The sequence below is a fragment of the Hemicordylus capensis genome, chromosome 3 (genome assembly GCF_027244095.1).
Source record: "Hemicordylus capensis ecotype Gifberg chromosome 3, rHemCap1.1.pri, whole genome shotgun sequence".
Classification (NCBI taxonomy): domain Eukaryota; kingdom Metazoa; phylum Chordata; class Lepidosauria; order Squamata; family Cordylidae; genus Hemicordylus; species Hemicordylus capensis.
The window spans coordinates 96,897,674-96,917,403 of record NC_069659.1 but is presented as its reverse complement, the minus strand read 5'-3'; the positions used below and the strand labels follow the sequence as shown (position 1 = coordinate 96,917,403).

At 40.0% G+C, this 19,730-nt stretch overlaps 1 protein-coding gene across 6 annotated transcripts in view; it reads right to left on the bottom strand.

Moving 5' to 3' along the window:
• Positions 1-606: 606 nt before the first annotated feature.
• Positions 607-19,730, bottom strand: part of PDXK (pyridoxal kinase) — an 86,294-nt gene continuing 67,170 nt past the window's right edge. Inside the window, exons 10-14 of one of the 6 annotated variants that reach the window (XR_008318999.1) lie at positions 17,930-18,066; positions 14,971-15,037; positions 11,087-11,201; positions 10,350-10,429; positions 607-2,603 (exon numbers count right to left, since the gene is read on the bottom strand). Coding sequence is in view for 3 of the 6 variants with exons in the window: in XM_053306815.1 (XP_053162790.1) it covers positions 11,089-11,201; positions 14,971-15,037; positions 17,930-18,066 (317 nt within the window). In the remaining 3 variants the exon portion in view is untranslated. Of the gene's footprint in view, positions 11,202-14,970; positions 15,038-17,929; positions 18,067-19,730 lie in introns of all 6 variants that reach the window. The other 5 variants (XR_008319000.1, XR_008318998.1, XM_053306815.1 and 2 more) reach the window with 5 other exon arrangements.

Here is a 19,730-nt window from a genome sequence, read left to right as displayed (position 1 = left end):
GGTGTCAAACTCAATTTATGGTGAGGCATGCATTTTTTTTTAAAATTACTCATTGCAACTATCTTCACATGTTAAAAACATTTTATGTGCAGTTATGTAAGGAGAGGGGTGACTGATGTTCTATAGTTTTAGAGTCAAGGTGTTGAGTCTCTTTTGATGTGTCCAAATTTATCCCTATTGCTTTTCTGGTGTTACGTTATGTAGGTTCATGTAGTGGTGTTCTTGTTTTTCTGAGACTGTTTTCTTGTCACTTATATACTGATAACTTTTAATTTCAGTTTTGGAAAATTTGTTTTTTTAATTGTGCTTTTAGCCTGGTATTAACTTTTAAACCTTATTAGTTTTCTATCCTATATTGTATCTATTTTATTAATGTTGTAAGCCACCCTGAGCAATAGTGCACTGAAGAGATGGGATATAAATATTTTTATAAATAATAATAAATATGTCCCACTGATATATTTATTTTCTATAGATATATTTAGTCATGGCTTCACCAACTAAAGTGAGGCTAATATATATTCCCATGGCATAGTCTTGGATGAACCATGAAAGAGCTATTAAGAACAAGAAGGATCATTAAGAAAGGAAGAATGGTCAAGTAACAAGGTTACAAAAAGAAATATATTTTATTGGAAAAAATGGAATTACATTCCACTTACAGTATACACAATGAAAATATCTGTTTAATCATATTAAGAAATTGTAAAGACTTTCACAAAAGACACACCCTGTTTTATTTTTACATTCAGTACTACATGAGACAGTAGATTCTGAACACAACTGTTGGGATCTTCTCCCATGTAAGAACCACTAAAATGAATGGGAAGTGTACACTAATTTTAACAGACCTTGTATAGGCAATGCTCCCAGCAAAGCGTGTGCCCTCTTGTGGTATCCATGTTGTTCACAGAGCAGAAATAACCTTACAACAAAGAGAAAGTCACTAGGTTCTGACCAAATCTATATGCCACTAAATTGTTAATAAATCCTATTAGGCTTCATTAATGCCTACTCACTCTTTTGACAGTTTAGAAGATGTTGCAAATTAACATTAATTTAAATGATTACTGAATTATCCAACTAGCCTCTCAGTCCCACTTGTGAAACACAGCCTTCAGATGACAAAGTTATGTTACTCTCTCAAGTAACTTGGCAAAGAGACACCTTTTACCCTGGTGATTCTCTTTACTGAGCAGGGGGAGAGTAACTGGCCCTATCCACCCCCAGCACAGTACTTCCAGTGACTGTTGCTGGTGTCTACCTGATGTTTCTTTTTAGAATGTGAGCCCTTTGGGGACAGGGAGCCATTTTATTTATTTGTTGTTTCTCTATGTAAACCGCCCTGAGCCATTTTTGGAAAGGCGGTATAGAAATTGAATGAATAAATAAATAAAATGACAACACGATGCCAGGCCAATGGGCCATTGCAAGTATTCTCTTTTGGAATGGTCTTTTGAAGCAGACCTGATTGGTTGTGTGTTTGTTTAAGTTTTGGGAGGAAAAAAACCACCTTGCCTTGCCCCAGTAAGATTAGCAAAAATCCAAATGTTTTATAGATATGCACTTCTTGTATGTTCTAACCCACTTCTATTTCCTGTTCGCACAAATGTGATGTTACAAATCATTGCTTAAGACAGTACAAATGGGTTTAAAGCCAGGGAAAAAACACATGTTGCTGCACCCAGTCTACCTTTTCCCCATCAGTCCTCAAATGTATCATCACTTCTGCCTATTCATTTACAGTCAGGAACTGATTAACAAAGCATAAGTACTTTGAGGGACTATATGGGCACAATGAGAGCTTTCATGCAACTCCCCCTCCCCCCCCGCACATGTGCTGTTGTGCAAGAGCCATTAGAATTCCAAGAGCTCTCCACATTCTAGGAGGGCCATTCAAGATCAGAAACATGTCACTGTGGCCTTATCTAAACTACAACCAAATTCCCTGTGCTATTTGCTGTCCATCCAACCCATTATTTGCTATTTATGAAAACCCTTTCCTTTCTCTCCACCACTGGCAAATCTATCCTAAACCTCAGGGCAAGGACTGTGTAACTTTTTGTAGTTTGCCACCGAACACACTATTGTGACTCATCATCAGGAGAGTCTGCAAACAGTAGTCCCACAAGTCCTGAAGGAAGGAATCATACTTAATTTTGAATCTCTATTTTTCACTAATGTTGCTGAGGAAATAAAGTTCTGGACATACTCCCCAGATCCCCGCCTAGCTTATCCCTTAAGAAGGCTGTCTGGGAGCTTGTGTTCCTTGACTGAACAAAAAATGGGTGGCACAACAACTTCCTAGTGCATGAGATCTTTTGGCACTTGGCCATTCTGAAACTCACAAGAACTTCAAAATCAATTAGGAACATTTAAACAGTAAACTGAAGATTTAAAAAAAGGAATCTTACCCCTGCTCTCTTGAGGAGGAAGCTGGCAGAGTAGCATATCACAATGTTCTCACTTCCATTTTACTTAGCCAGAGCAAGCAGTAAGTTTTATGGACTAGTCCTTAACTATTCCCACTTTTTCATAACTACATCGGTAAGAGGTAGGGAGACCCTGGAAGGGGAGTTCTTCTCTGTCCAGATTAAATACTTCTGTCAAAAAAAAAAATGGTGAAACATCTTGCACCATTTTAAGTTTCATAAATCTAAGCAGACTTACAGTGAACACTGCAGAGAATAAACTTAGAAAGAGTTAGAACAATAGTGGTCTAGCCCCACACTTCAAGTTTGGGACAACTTGATTTTCTTCCTTAAAATATTAAATCCATGAGTTAATTAGTTCTCGGCCTTCACATAAGTAGTTCATTGACTTTATTATAATCATCCTACAGTTGTAGCATGTAAACTTTACTACAAAATGAATAAAAGTCACATATGCTAGCCAGAAAATATACAGTTTCATTGGGACTGAGGCCACTGGCATTACACGCAATTTACACACCACACACAGATTATTTTTTCTGCCATAAAAACCATTTATCTACCTTGTATCTACAACTCCAGAACAATTAATAAGAGGTATAAACATCTAACAGCTCAATTTCTTCAATACAAAGCACTACACCAATGTTAAATACATGGAAAGTTCACTTGTAAATATTTATCCATTTAATATTTTAAAGCTAAAAATATATTTCAAAGGCATCTTTATATATTAATTAAATCCATTAATTATGGATAATCCCAGCTGTTGGGACTGATGGAACTATCTTTCTCATATTCTACACCCACCCTCTTCTATCTTCCCTGTACATTCCTGAAGAGGTTGATATGGTGCAGCTGAGATCTAAAATTACATAACTATCTATAAAAATATATACTTTTATCTCCCTTTCCGATAGCCTGCACTGTCAGCCCTCAAATTCTAGTTCTACCCCATTGCTGCTAGAACTTCACACACCCACCCACCCACACACACACCATGCCACATTCTTCTAGACACAATTATTAATCTAAGTAGCAATGCAATGAAAAGGCAATATGTAAATAATGCATGTAATTTCCACTTAGCAATATATGGCACAGTTGCCTTATGCTCAGCAGTACCTTCTATGGGCTTCCTTGATTTTAGGTTCCATGAATGCAGATGTTTGCATCCAGCTATGGCTTTTAAACACACATCTAGTCAGAAAAGCATGTGCCTGAGGCCAACAAGCTTGGCATACTAGATAACAATTGCATGAAAGGTTTCTTGGTGGCATCATCTAGCTTGAGGGCTGGAATTTTGGAGAACTGAATGAAAGGAATGGGGCAATCATTTCTAAGAGGCTAAATGGGACAATCATTCCCAAGAAGCTAACCCTAGAGATTAAAAAGCAAACATATCCCACCTTTCTGGTTAGCTACCTCTTATTTCAGTGTAAACAGCAATTCATTTCTCCTTTTTGTCATCTTTCCAATTCTGCCATAAGTGCCATCTTCAAGGCCTTCTCTTTATGTCTTAACTAGTGGACTTTACTTAAATGTCTGAGAACAATCCTTATAGAGGAACTCCAGAACTCTAACTAAGCTGTAATTGTGCTGCTGCTTCTGATACAACTGTCCCCTCACATTTCAATTTTATGTGTAGTTCAGAATGAAGCAAAAAGTTCTTAGATTACAGCCTTTGCTCAATAAACACTCAAAGTCAGGTAACCAAAAATTATATGGTTAAATGAGAAGAGGGACCAGAGGATGAACTATAACTAGGGTCTCTTTAAAGAAACAAAATATCCAAATCATGTTTTTTACCACCAGCAGATTATATATGGCCCATAAAATCTTCGGTCCTAGAGCCATAGGATGATGGATGTCAGAAAACAGGGGAAGGAGGGTTGTGTCAAAGCTCTACTTATTTGTTGCTACGGCTGGCTCTCCTTATGCCATTGAAAATTCCTAGCTCTCCTGAGTAGAGATCCTTTTGTAAGCAGTTCACAGATGAGAGCAAGGAATCCATTTATACAATCAAATCTGCCCTGTAAAATATTATTAATATACATTCACAGCAACTATTCTAGTAATAAATATACTACTTTCATGCTTTGATCAACCACATATCCAGTTATGATGATCAATGAACTACTGACACCTTTCAGGATGAAGGTCCTACAGAGACCTGCTATTTTTCAGTCATGAATGACCTAAGCAGAAGATGAATCAAAATTTGTTGCCTATCTGGCAAATGTGAAATTCCACCCCACATTTGTCAATCAATATTAATGTTTCACTTTCCGGTAAGATTTTTCAACATTTCTTGATAAACGCATGCATCTTAACACCCAACCAAAATGACACTTTTGCTACACATTCTACCACGTCCTACACTTCATGCATGTTAAAAATGTCCTTGCCACTTGAGAGGATGATATAGATGGCCAAGTGACCTCTGGGTGGAAGTGCATACCATGGTGTAGTTTGGCCATCTGAATGGGCTTCAAGAGCTTCTTCTATGTTTAGCTTGGTTCCAGTTACATATTTCATGTGGGAGCTCTATCTACTAACAAGTGTTCACATAAAAATAACAACATCATTGTTATCAGTCTGACGCAGCAACACTATCCATTTGTTATTATTTTGTTTAATTCTTAAGTGTCCAAACATATTCAAAATAGAATCTAAACAATAGTTATGCACAGTGTTATTAAACATAGATATTTTTATTACAATCTTTCTTGCCACATACTGTAATTTAAGAGACAAGTACAATCACTGCAACAGTACCAGACAGACAATGAATTAACACCACCCAATCAAGATACGTATAAGATTTACTCTTAACAAGGCAGTATCTTTAGCTAGAAATCTTGGTCCGCTTATTTCTTCTTTTAAAATATTGCGCTGATTACAGATTTGTTGCATTTTTAATGCAATTTGGCAAATAAACATTTAAAACATAAACCATTTTAATATAGATTCTTAAAACCAATAAAGGATAAGGGTCCACAAATGACAGTTTTTCTACACTATTTACTTTAACTAAATGTTGGCTCAAGGATGTCAGAAAGAATGATGGGTACATAAAAGCTGGAGTCAAGCTCAGAAAATATTTCATTTTACATGAATTTTGGTCCTGCTGAGGAACTAACCACACGTTACATGCACATGCATGTAATGGAGCCCAGACCCTGTACTTTAAACCAAAAAAAGAAAAAATGGAGGGAGGGGATTTTGAGCAGAGAAGCAGCAGTGGGAGTGCTTAATCCATTCTCTGCTCACACTGCTATGCTCAAACTCTCCTCTCTCAAAACCATTGTTCATTCTCTCTCTTTTAAAAAAGAGCATCACTGGAGCTCTGTTACATGTACTTGTATGTTAACATGGAGTTAGCCCCTTGTGCTCCACAAGGAAGTGTAATCACAATAATCAAAACAGCTTTACAGGCACATTGAAAAGATCTTTACAAAAAGTGGAAGTAAACACAAATGAGCTACACTAGATAACACCAGCTTTCCGTTTTGTTAAGACAGCCATAAGAACTGCTGCAGTACATGTTTAACTTGGTTCTAATCTGCCAAGAGATGTTTATGCCTCTGCCACCACTAGAGAGAAATGATTTGTTTAAACTCGTCTGCTTCATTTTTAGCCTGATCCTCTGAGCTGAGTAGCCCAAATGTCCCCACTGCATGAAGGCTGGGAGAAAGAAGGATGCGTGTTCTATCAAAAAGGAGCTCAAGAGGCTTGTGGAGAAGAGAAAGAGGTTCATTACAGCCTACAACTCTAGGAAGACCTTGCCTTTCCCCTCAACCATTTTGTTGCTCGATAACAAAAAATGAATCTGCTACTGCCAACTTTCCCTCTTTTTCAACATACCTCATCCTCTGCAAAAGCACAGATCTTTACACACTTGTGCAGAGGCTAGGTCGTGGCTCTGAGGAACATAGGAACTGTACCAGTGCTTGAATTACAGGAGAGAAAAGTAAGGGGGCCCTTACTCCAGAAGCTCCACCCCATTCCCTTTCCATTTTAGTCATGCTATGCTTCCCCCAGTAGCTAAGGGGGCCAACACAAAAACTAAGGATTTCAGGCCCCCTTGTAATTTGAACACTGACTGTGGTGGCAAGATATCTATGCAATATGAGTAATAGCTCCTCCTGATGGAGAGAGGATGGGCTGATGCAGTTTTGTTTTAAGGATAAGGCTGCCCATGGACGGATCTGTAAATGGGACATGACCCCACGAGATGCTCATTCCTTTAAACTAACTTGCCAAAATATAAATAGGAGGAGTTAGTAGAGTATTTGTTAGCTGCTCCGTAGGTTTCCAATTTCAATAATCATTGGAACCTGTGTGTGTGTGTGTGTGTGTGTGACATCCAAAAGAAAAGAAAGGCATAAAAAACTGATTTTACACCACTGTGCTGTTTATGCAAAGTATTGCTTACATCTGGTTCTGAAAGAAAAAATGTAGACAAGTGCTGCACAAATTTTCAAAAATCACAGCAATTAAAAAGTAGTCTAAAAATAATTTGCTAGGTGTTTTTTTAAAATACCATTTCCTTCAGTGATTCTCCTTCTAGGACTCAAAGCACTGAAATAATACTCTGCAGCAGCACAGGCCTTACACAGGTGATGAACAGCAGTCACTATACAAAGGAGTTCCACAGTCTTCAACCAAGGTTAGCATACTGGACTGGTAAATAACAGTGATCTCTAAAAAGCTTGCTTTAAAAAAATTATTATTAATTTTTGCTTGTGCTTTCTTGATGTGTAATTTTGTCCAGCTTATGCTACAAACCAAGTTACAGGTTGGTTTGGAAAGCAAAGCACCTTTGGAAATGTGCTTTCCTCTGAGGGTATTAGACTGCAAACTAGCTGGATTCCTGGGTTATGTTTACAGCTATCTCACTTGTCATTCTATAGGAAAAGGCATTTTGAGAACATTGTATGTATCAAAACTCTGTACTAAATTAAAATTCATCTCAATTTTTAAAAAATCACTAATGAAGCTACTTGCTCCCATTTATCTATGGAAAACAATGCTAAAGTTTTTAATTCTAGTGAATGCATATTAGTTCCAACACAACAAAGAGGGACAAGAAAGGAGTTAGGTGATTTCTTAATTAAACCACTTGTTTTACGAAGGTTCCACTGATAGCAGGTATTATATAATGAGAGGAGGTTTCAAAAAAGAACTCAGATCTTTTTTCTGATAGATATGAAGAGTCTGAATTACCTTTTGTTACAACATTAATGCTGTACCACTAACAGACCCACCAAGGAGAAAGAAAGCAAGGACTGATCATGAGACTGATTCTTTCCAAGCCTCCACAAATGGCTGGAGATGTCAACATGGAATGTTATCAGTACAAAGACATTTTTATCCTTAGAATATTCTGTGCTGCCATTAAATAATCAGCTAGAGTCCATGATTAAAACAAAAAACAAAAAAACCCCACCACATTTTATAAGTAAAATCTCTCTTTTTAAAATGCTGACTAATTTTTGTTCAGCAGCTACATATTGGGTATTGTATACAGTTGTATGAGAACGGGGGGGGGGGAATCAGCTGGGTTAAAATAGCAATTGCTGAAAGAGGGGAATATTTTGCTTGCGTCTGTCAACATGAAAAGGACTGGAATCTCATGCAATAGGAAACTACCATATCACCCACTTTTTATTGCTAAAAGGTTATTTCACAGCAGTAGTGACTATAGGTAGTACCGTAAAATTTAGAAATAAGAGGGGAAATTTCTATATTTAAACAGAAAGGACCACTTTAACCTGTAGAGTATGTCAGAGCTGATAAACTGCTAATTATTAAATGGAAGAAAAAACAAAAGGGTGTTTGATCATTAAATATATTTAAAGAGAAAGTATTTCCCTCAGATTTGCTAAAAAAAAAAAGATTGCAGTTTGCCTCAGATCTGATAAGAACTTTAGGATGGCGGAAGATGGCTGTGAGTGATTTAAGCATATCAGTACTAATTGTAAACACTGCGCAAACAAATAGTAGAGTTGAATGTAAGGCTGAGACATACACAAGGCCATATTCACATTCTTGATTCTGCTAAAGAAACACATGTATTATTCCATTCAGGCATCTCCAGATGTTATGCAGAAATAAGGGGAGATACGCAGGAGTCCCTTGTGCTTAGTCTTTTCACACTTTCTACAGAAAACCTGACATAACTCTCTCATGGTAAGATGCGCCACTCTTGCTCTCTTCTCCCACATCTATATAATGTATGAAGTTACTGGATGAAGAAATGCTACCATCTCTGAAGCTGCCTGGACTCCCATTTCGTAATAAGAGAATAGAATGCAGCTTCAGAATTGGGTAGAAGTGGCCAGGAACAAGATGTTAGGAAGGCACTCAAGGGATGCTGTGGTTCAGAATCTTTCACAGGCAAATTCAGACACTCTGGATGCCGAGAGTCTATATTGGAAGGCTGTGGCTGGAACATGAAGGGCATGCTAGAGCGACAAGAATTTTAAGTCTGAAGAGGAGTTTGCACTTCTAAGTCTGCAAGGGACAGGCAGACAATGTAGGGCCTGTAGGCTGAAGAGGTTTTTTTCTTGTGTGTCCCTAATATGCTTATTTGTCACTGGTCATTCTTTAGCGGGGGGGGGGGGAAGACTTCCTCTGGAGGGGGAAAAAACTTTGCAGGCATTAGACCAGGCTTCCTCAAACTGTGGCCCTCCAGATGTTGCTGAACTACAACTCCCAGCATCCCGAGCCACAATTTATTGTGGCTGGGTATGCTGGGGGTTGTAGTTCAGCAACATCTGGAGGGCCGCAGTTTGGGGAAGCCTGCATTAGCCTATCCTATCCTTGAAACCAGGCAAGAGTGGGAAACTCGTTTGGTGCTAAAGACCACTTTGGAAAGGGTTAACTACCCTTTGCAACTATGAGGGTTTAAAATGTGGTTATTTTTAATAAAAGAAGGCTGGAAATTCCCAAGATTCTAACAAGAGTGCACAATCTGCACAGAAGTGGTTCAAGGGCCACGTGACTCTCTGGTAATAGCAGCATGCACTTTTGCGTGAATCCCTTTTCAGAGAGGTTCCAAGAAAAGAACCAATCATCTAATAAGAATGGCAAAGAAAATACCCTGGTTATATTTCCAAGGAAGGAGAAAATAACAATACCTACAAATACTTTACAAAGTACAATGGAATGGATCGTGCAGGGCAATGAATATGGATTGCTTTGCTACCCTGTTTCATCCCAAGAAAGAGAGAATGAACAGAACAAATGTCAATTTATCCATGTTGTTTACGGGTGGGTGGGGAGAAGGAAAGAAGCAGGAATAACAGGACTCTATTTCTGAATGTGGAGAACCCTGGGTCTAATATATTATCAGCATCTAAGAAATTAAGTTATTATTTTAATAATTGTAAATAATTGCACATAACATAGAATCTAGGACTCCTGTGCTGATTTTCAAGGTATTTAAGTAAGTTGAACATTCACTGGAATGCTTAGATAACTGGGTCTTGGGAGTGAAAAATTAAGAATAGTTCTGGGAGATATGGGACCAGTACTGAAAAAGGTGGTAAATCTGGATGCAGTTACCCCCAAACTACTATTATGTAACCTACATTCATTTCCACTAGGCTTGGAAGAGATTCCTGCACAAGTGTCCTTGAAAGGCATGGAGGCTGTGCAACAGAAGTGCATGGTTGGGCCTTTGGTGGAAGTATGTATCTCACTGACCTACTGATTATATGATGCTTTATTAATTACTATCTTTATTTTTCTTTCTGTGAAATAGGTGCACACTCCGGTGGTTTCTGTTGACCAGTGGTCATAAACAGTGAATTGGTCTCAACAAATAACACCGACTTTCACTCCGCTAGCCATTAGAAAATAAACTAGGGTATTCAGATTTCATAATAAGTACTGACTAAGGAAACTTACATAGTGCAAGCCTTTTGATACAATGGAGACAAGAAAAATCTATCGGAGGTAGATCACCATTTTCTTTTACTCATTTCTTTCTGGAGAGAAGGAAGGTGGAAACAAAAAGTGACATGGGATACTTTGGGTTGCTTGAGATTAAAGGATTAGCACCTCTGGATATTGGAGTCTTGCATTTATTCACAGACCAGAAATGGGAGCAGTTCTCAACAACATGTCGTTATATCTCCAAGGCCTGCACGGAATACCTAAAAGCTAACTTCAGACCCTTCCTCGCACTTCACCCAAATCTCCCTCTACTTTTTGTTCCAGAGTGATTGAGGTACTGAACATTTCAGCAGGCTACCCAGTCTCTTCATTTAATGGAAAAGGTAACCTACTCAATTGGCACTAAACGCTTTACCACAGTATATACACTCCAGCCAGTCATTCCACTAACAAATGCATTCTGAAGTCTTTGGCAAGGCAGGAAACCTTGGGCTTCCGTGCCCAGGATTCATAACAAGACTGAATTAATCTGACAGCCATTTTGATACCTGGGAGGGAGTCATAATACACCTAACTTGTCTTCTTAATCCAAGCAAGGCCAGCACATGTGCTTGGTAGTGGATCTCAACTATGCTGGGCACTATTTCATGGAAGTCAGGTTTCTGTCACAGATCTAAGGCAAACATTACAATTTACAGGAAAGAAAATGAGGACATCAATACATTGTGCGTTGTTGGGAGATATACAACCTTTATAACACAGTAGCTTTTATTATAATCTCTGGGTTTTCTATGTCCTTTTTGCTTTGAACCATCCTCAGTTCCAGCTGGGCTGAATTAGGTTTGTTGCCTTCACCAGCTTGGGCTTAAAAAGAAAAAAAGAAAGATACTGAAATGCCATGGATATTTAATTTTCACATAAGCCATATAGAAAAAAACCATGTCTCTTCTGCTTCTTACTCCCCATCAACATACTCTGTTCTATCAGTTCTACTACACTTAAGAAGAGCCCTGCTGAATCAGACCAAAAGTCCATCAAGAATAGCATACCATTTCCCACAGTAATCAATCAAGAAGCAGCCTTCAATAATATGAAGTTGCTTTACACTGAATCAGAATATTGGTCCATTTTATTTATTCATTTATTTAATCATCTTTTAATGCCACCTGATCTGTGCATCTCTAGTCAGTGTATAGAATTAAAACACAACAAATGTAAAGCAGTAAAAACAATTAAAATTTCACAAGATAAATAAAACCAATCTCGTAAGATAAAAACAAATTAAATACTTTAAAATTAAGCCCGAGAAAACACATGCATTTTGAGGGTCTTCCTAAAAGCAAACAGAGAAGGAGATGCTCTAATTTCAACAGGGAGCATATTCCAAAGCCCCAGGGCAGCCACAGAGAAGTCCCGGTTCTGGGCTGGCGACAACTGTAACCTGAGCTCGCCAGATGATCTTAATAGGCAACAGGGTTCATGACAAAGGAGATGCTCTCCTACGTACCCTGGACCCAAGCTGTTGAGGGCTTTATAGGTAATAATCAGCACTTTGTATTTCACTCGGAAGCATATTGGCATCCAGTGCAGTTATTTTAAAATCAATGTTATATGGTCCCTTAGGGTTGTCCCAGAGACCAATCTGGCTGCTGCATTCTGTACCACATAGTGTGCATTACAGTAGTCAAGCCTAGAGGTTACCAGCCTATGTATCACTGTTTTACGGTCATTTACCTCCAGAAATGGACGTAGCCGACATATCAGGTGAATCTGATAAAAAGCACTCCTGGTCACTGCCTCAACCTGAGAAACCAGGTAGAGCTTTGGATGCTGGAGCACTCCCAAGCTGTGTACCTGATCTTTCAAGGGGAGTGTAACCCCATCCAGAACAGGCAGATCTAAACCATCTCTTGGGTCCTGATCCCCCACAGTCAGTAGCTCTGTTTTATTTGGATTCAACCAGTTTGTTATCTGTCATCCTGCCCATTACTGTCTCCAGGCAGGCATTTAGGGAAGTTATGCCCTTTCCTGAAGAAGCTGATGTGAAGAAATAGATCTGGGTGTCAGCATATTGATAACACCCTGCACCAAACCTCCTGATGATCTCTCCCAGTGCTTTCATGTAGATGTTAAAGAGCATTGAAGACAGTATGGAGCCTTTATATACCTTTAGCATTTAGTTCAGTATTACCTACACTGACTGGCAGGGATCTTTCCCAGCCAGTGTAATCAATCTCTTTCCCAGAGATTGAATCGGATGCCTTCTGCATGCACAGTATGTGTTCTGCCACTGAACTCCAGAACCTTTGCTCAGGAAACTGGTATTCTTTGGTATAATGCCTCTGATCATGGAGGCATTGGTATATCTAGTCCCCTTCTAAAAAGATCTGAGTTTTTTAGAAGGGGACTGGACCACCATCACTACCACAAATTCCGTAAGTTACACATTGAGCCCTTTCCCATGAGCATCTGGGGGTGGTTGGGGTGGAGAATCTGGTTTCCTGCAGATGAGTAGAACCTCCATTTGGGTCTGCAAACTCTGCACCCAGAGAATGCAGGCAGCCAGGGCCGCCTCCTTTGAAATCAGGAGCTGGGTTCTCAGAGAATACAAAGAGCTATCCCAGCATGTACTGTGTTACCAGCAGACCATGGCCATGAAGGGACAGGAAGTGGGACCAGTTCTACTAAAGGATTATGGAGTGTGCTGTGCACAGTGGCACATACATACATGTACACATACAAGCAGCCCCTGTAGCCGCAGCTCTTTATTACAAAGTTGGCCAGCTGCTGGGAGCTGCTACAAAAGGGAAATATACACACACGCTCCAAGGTAGGACAGCTACTATTTTTGTCTTGCCTCAGTAAAGAATCAGGTAAAAAGCTGGGCTACCCACATTTGAATGAACTGGAGGGATTCCCATGGGTCCACACAAGCCTCCGAACCTCGGCTGCATGCCTCCAACCTTCATTTTGATAATCATGTGAATAGCCCTATTATGCAAAAAAGTACTTTCTTTTTTCTGATTTGAATCTACTGCCAATCAATTTCATTAGGTGAATTAGAGTTCTAGCTTTATTAGAAAGGGGGAGGGGGAAAATCCTAGGGATGTGCACGGAATCAGTTCTGTGCACTCCTGGGAGGGTGGGGGGTTCATTTTAAGGGACAGGGAAGGTTCTTCCTACCTGTCCCTCTCTACCCTGCTGCTTCCCACGCTCCGGTCCTTGCTTAAACCGCATGGACGTGGGACTGCAGCTCCCTGCTTGCTGCCCCATTCAGCCATGCGCATGCGCATTGGCCATGAGCGTAGTGATGCTGGGCGCCAAAGGGGGAAATGTGGTGGAGCAGGGAGGAACAGGTAGGAATGACTTTCCCAGTCCCTTAAAGTGACACCCCACCCTTGGAACCAGCTCGAACATTGGCTGATTGAACCAGTCCGCCACTCGAAGAAAGGAACACTGAATTGGTTCCATGCACATTTCTAGGAAATCCCTCTATCCAAACCATGCCCAATGTTATAAACCTCTTATCATGTCCCCCACTTAATCATATTCTTGTCTAAATTAAACAAACTCAAATTATTTAGCCTAACATGGGGCAAGTTCCAACCTACTCAACCCTTCCACACCTACACAAATGGAAAGTGCTTCCACTCATATACAGGCTCTCATGTCTTCTAGAAGCTGATCCAGAGGGCTGTTCAGAGGAACAGGGAGCTGTTGTTTGAAGCAGGGAGCTTAAACACCCCCATACACTAAAAGAACCGTCACTTGTGCCTGTCTGAGTCTTGGATAAGGGTAAGGAAAGATAAAGTGGGCCATCTAGTCAGTGTCGACTGCTGGCGACCACAGAGCCCTCTGGTTGTCTTTGTTAGAATACAGGAAGGGTTTACCATTGTTATCTCCTGCGCAGTATGAGATGATGACTTTTCAGCAACTTCCTATATAGCTGCTGGCCAATACAGATTGGGTTTAATTCAAAAGGATCCTTGGGCAGAGGGCATTTCAGCTCACCCAAGGTTGTGATTCCAACTAGCTACCTCCTTCAGCTGAAGTCTGCACACCAGTCCTGAGCACCCCCTAACTTTCAGGAGCAGCTTTCTAAGCCACTCAGGGGGCTACAGAAGATTGGAGTAGGTGGGAATACTCTATTTGTGAGAGTCCAACCTGTTATCTATAGAAGACTGGATTATAAGTTTGACATCTTTTGACATTAAATGTACTGATCTGATGAGATTCAGATGGGAGGGGGGGAATTACAGATATGTGATGTCCATTTATTGACTTCTAGAAGTTTAATCACAGTGGCTGATATCCAGACAAATGCTGTGCATGCTGAAAAATATTTTGTGTGTCCAATGGTGGGAAGGCTGATTTCTGTGAATTTCCCCATCTTCTGCTGCCCACTGTGCCTCTAGGAAGAAGACGTCCCTAAGGATTCTCAAGGACATATTTGTATGCGGCACAGTGCATTGCAGACTTTGCTTCTTCTGTACCCATGATAAAATACCCTAGGGAAAGGGTAGAGGTAGCTTAGTTAGATGGTCCTAGTTCTGAGCCTTAGAGCAACTTCACAGAATGTTTGTTCCAATCACAATAAATGGATAAATTCAGAAAAATAATGTAAATGGGTTACCCTTTGCACTCTTGATGGTTCTCTGCAAGACATGCTGCATGGCTGATACTGTCTTTTCACATGCCACCTGCAAAGGGCAGAAAAAGATCTCTGTTTCACTGGCATTTCATTGACTCTATTCAGTACTCTTTGAGCCATTTCTCATGATTGTGTGAGAGGGCTTCAGGGCGGGTGGCAGGGAAGGCAACAGAAGCTCTCTTTCCCCACAGACAATCTGGTTTCTGGGTCTGGGAGGGTCAGGGGATGCAATCCTGTGTGCCCAGACACTTTGTGCTTCCCCCAACAGTGCGGAGGTGCAAGGGTCAGGATGTGTTGTCCCAGCCTCTGGAACTCCCACAATGCACCACACGAGTACATGGTGCATTGTGAGGATACCCTCAGTGATGGGTGGGCACCTGTCAGTGCTGCAGTGTTGGCTGAAAGCAGCTGGCTCTGCACACGATCAGGAAAAAGGGGCTTAGGGAGCGCTTGCTCCCTTAACCTCATTTCGGAGGCAGGCTCGCCGCCAAAGCACAGCCGGGATGAGGCATGATCCCAGCAGTTCTCACATGCAGCCAAGACCGTGCTTGGCTTTCTTAGCCCAGTCTTGGCTGTGCATGAGAACAGCCTTTTTAAATGATACTTAAGGCAATTTGTTGAACCCAATGAGAAATATGAGTCAACAAGCTGCCCTCTGCAAATTATGTGACTATGGTAAAAACCTTAATTTCAATTCAAACTTTACTAGGAATACTGGGAGAAAATGAACTGTGGCTAGCAGGCTGTATTCCTAAGACAAGCATCTGATTCAAAAGAAACTATAACCTCAGCTTGGTCTATAGCATCATCCTGCACACAAGGTGACATATATAACGGGGGGTGGGGGAGATGCATAATTCTGGGTTATACCAATACAGGAGGCCCTTGTTATCTGCAAACTCACAGATCATGGTTTTAGTTATCCACAGTTGGGTCTCAGAGATCTGGTTTCTTTATTCGTGGATAGAAAAATAGGCGAAATTCACCTATCTGCAGTTCCTGAGTGGCCAGAAATGAAAAAAGTGAGATTCATTTCCATGAATATTCACAAAAATCCAGAGCATTTGTGGGTTTGGGGAGGCCTTGGAAAGCAGAGTATTGTGCTTTATCCCTCTTATTTCTGCTTTTTGGGGGGCCTTTTTTTTTTAAGCTTAAGGAACCCAACCCCTGGATTCCCATAGGGGTAAGGTTTCTTTATTTGTGGTTTCTGTACTTGCGGTTTCAGGCGAGAATAGGACTCTGTGAATAAAGAGGGCCTCCTGTACAAAATTATTCTCATGGCATTCTGTTTTCCGTTTTTGGCATGCATATAGACATTAGCTTCTTGGAAATCTTGGAATGACATTGCAGAGCTATAAAAGCTCATGGTACATATGAATATATGATACTACCTTACACAGAGGCAATGATTAATGTGATTAACACAATGGTCCACCTAGCAAAATACTGTTTATTCTGATTGACAACACTTCTCAAGCAAAGGTTTCCTTCCTTTGAACTGGAGATTACATTTAACTGGTATACCCTGTGATTGTTTTCTGTGATTGTTTTTTTAGTCTCTGGTCTAACTGTCTGTAGCTGTAGTTTCTGTGGCTCTTCCAGACCATATGAAAAACACAAGCCAATCAGTACTGATGCAATACACACACACAAATCAGTTAACATGGCTATCATGGCCACCTACAGGAAATCATGCGTGTGATGAAAAAAAATTCACATCTCTCTCCCCACCAAGCCCCATTTTTCAAATACATAAAATGACTTCACATACACTAATATATTTTTATATTAGATATTTATACTGCTTTTCCACCGGGTGTTCAAAATATGGTACCTACCTCTACAATTTACATTGTTTAAGTATGTACTTAAAAACATTAAAAACTAAAAACAATACATACAATAAAATAACAGTAAAATCACAACACAACAAAACAAAATGCCAGAGCAGCAAAAATAAGGGAAATCAAACTTGACCAGTACGTAAGTGCCTGCCGAAACAAAAAAGTCTTGGCCAGACTGCAGAGTATATTCAGAATGAATGAGTGTGTATTCCTTTTTTTAAAAAAAGAAGAAACTCATGAGACAATGTAAGGCTACCTCTCTCTCTCTCTCTCTCTCTCTCCAATGCCTTGCTCTTCAAGAACTCTCTTAATCATGTACATATGATCCTTAGAAGACACTGCCAAGCCTTGACATTCCTGGGAGATGGGCATGGCCAGAGATACAGTAAGAATCACGCTATGAATGTAAGACCCATTCCTATGTAAACTCCAGAACTCCTCAATTTACAGCTTTATTGTTATGGCAAAAAAGTTAAGAGAGTGGAGCAATCAGTAAGCAACTAACAAATTGCAAAGATATGAAACTATCTTCTTTCAGGGAATCCTGTAGGATTTTGCTGAGACACAACAGGATAGTATTAGAGGTCCCAACCCACCAAAGAATTATCTCCATTATAATCATGACACGTCTGGTCCAGTTTCTGACCAGATATGACCACTCACATTGACATCTCTGTTAAAAGGGAATCTGGTGAAAAAAGGGTTATCTCTCATTGCCAGCGTCAACCACCAATAGCTCTGCCTCAATATTTAAACCAAATGGTTTTATTATTTCTAGTAAAACACATTTTGGAAGGGAGGGAGGGTTGGGTTTGATGGAGTTTTTTCTAAATTAAAAACAGTTTTTTTGCAGCTACTCAAACAGCGAAACATTTTTATATGTTCTAAAAATACAAAAACACCACACCATGTGGCTAACATCGGAAGAGGGGGATCCTCCATAATTTCAGGTAGCCCCATTTTATATAATTTCCTAATTCATCACCTGTTTTCTTCTTTTGTTTTAATTTGCAGCTATCTGTGTAGAAAGAATTTGCAGCAAAGAAGAGAGAATATTTTCCTCTTGCCATTAGGACAACAGAGATGTCTGTCTATACCTTAAGATTGTCTGGATGCTTGTGGGTCCAAGCCAAGAGCATGGCAGCAAACAGGTCTCCTGTTCCAACAAAGACAGCATCTACTTTGGGGGACTCCATTCGGATCCTCTGTGTCACTGTGGTGCCATTTGCTGAAGCTGTTAAGAAAGACACATATTTATTCTTCCCAATTCATGTAATTATACCAAAATCTCAGGTTAACTAGCAGGCAGACAATGTAGACCTATGTGCCAGATAAGGCCAGTTCATCTCAGTGCCACAGATTACTACAGACTCATTTTCAGGCCCAAATTAAGAAGCATTTTTGGAGAATTATAAATAATGCTGTGTGCATGCTATGACTCTGCGAGCGCACAGAAAAAGCATAGTGTTGTACTGGGCATAGAACTCAGCTTCCTGAGAATCTCAGCTTTTATTAAAAAGCCAATGTTTAGCCCACATGCTATGAAAATCTGCTTGAAAATGTGAGTGCAATGGGCCTGCTGAAATCTCAGAAACCAGAGTAATGCTTGAATGGAAATTTCCAATGGAACATAAGAAGCTGCCTTATACCAGAAGCTGCCTTATACCAAGTCAAGCTATTAGTCCATCTAACTCTATATTATCTACACAGACTGGCAGTGACTTCTTCAAGGTTTCAGGCAGGAGTCTTTCCCAGCCCTACCTGGAGATGCCAGGGATTGAACTGGGGACCTTCTGCACACAAAGCAGATACTCTACCACTGAGCTATGGCCCGCTCTCCAAGGCATGGTTGGAAGCAAGGATTTAATTCCCTCAATAACTCTCTGCCCCTCCCCACAACTAACAAAACTACATTAAACTCTGCAAAATAAACTCTCCACAAAATATGATGTAAAATAAGAAAAAAGAAATAAAATAAGAAAAATGTTTTAATAGTTTGGACATTCTAAAAAGGGCAGGAATATAACTTTATATACAGACAACATTTGCTTTCCTTTGCCATGGAGTATTTTGCAGGGCATAGTATGGGAAAGGGTGAGTGTTGGCAAATGTTGTGAGAAATGGTGACAATTGAGGATTGGAAGGCAAAACGGTCAAAAGGAACACTCAGTGAGTGCAGTCCATGAGCCATAGCTTCTACGTGATTCCCACACTTGAAGAGAGTTTGCATGGGGATTAGTGTAAGCTGAATGGGGACAAATACAGCAGTTCTTAGCATACTGTTTCCACTGTGTTCCATAAGCTGAAGCTCAACAGTTGTAGCTGCCAAATGCAACATAAGATTCAGAATATTGTGAACCACCCAGGGACTTTTTTGAATGGGGTGGTATATAAATGTACTAACTAACTAACTAATAAAAGAATAAGATCCTTAATTTTTGTTATAATCAGGATCTACAAATGCCTGAGATTTGTATTTTATATATATTAGTAATATCTTTGAAACAAAAGTAGTTAACTCTGCTTTATTTTTGTAGAGCCTCTTCCATCAACTTTATATACAGACAACATTTGCTTTCCTTTGCCATGGAGTATTTGCAGGGCATGGTTAACATACACAGTTATAAGGGGTTAAAGACCGGGACCAACATCCAGATTAATGAAGTGCACATACAGCAATGCTGTACGCACTATGGAGGATGGGAATTTTTTGTCAATCTTCCCTTTTTCACACAGCCCTCAGGGACATATTTTCAAGAACCACTGCTGGCTGCAGATGGAGGGAAATAAAAATGAAAATTGCCTCCCACACTTCATTATTTTACTGTAAAAACCCTGGGTTTTTAATGCGAGGTTTTTCCATAATAAGAAGCCCTCTCTCTTCCCTCCCAACCCCTT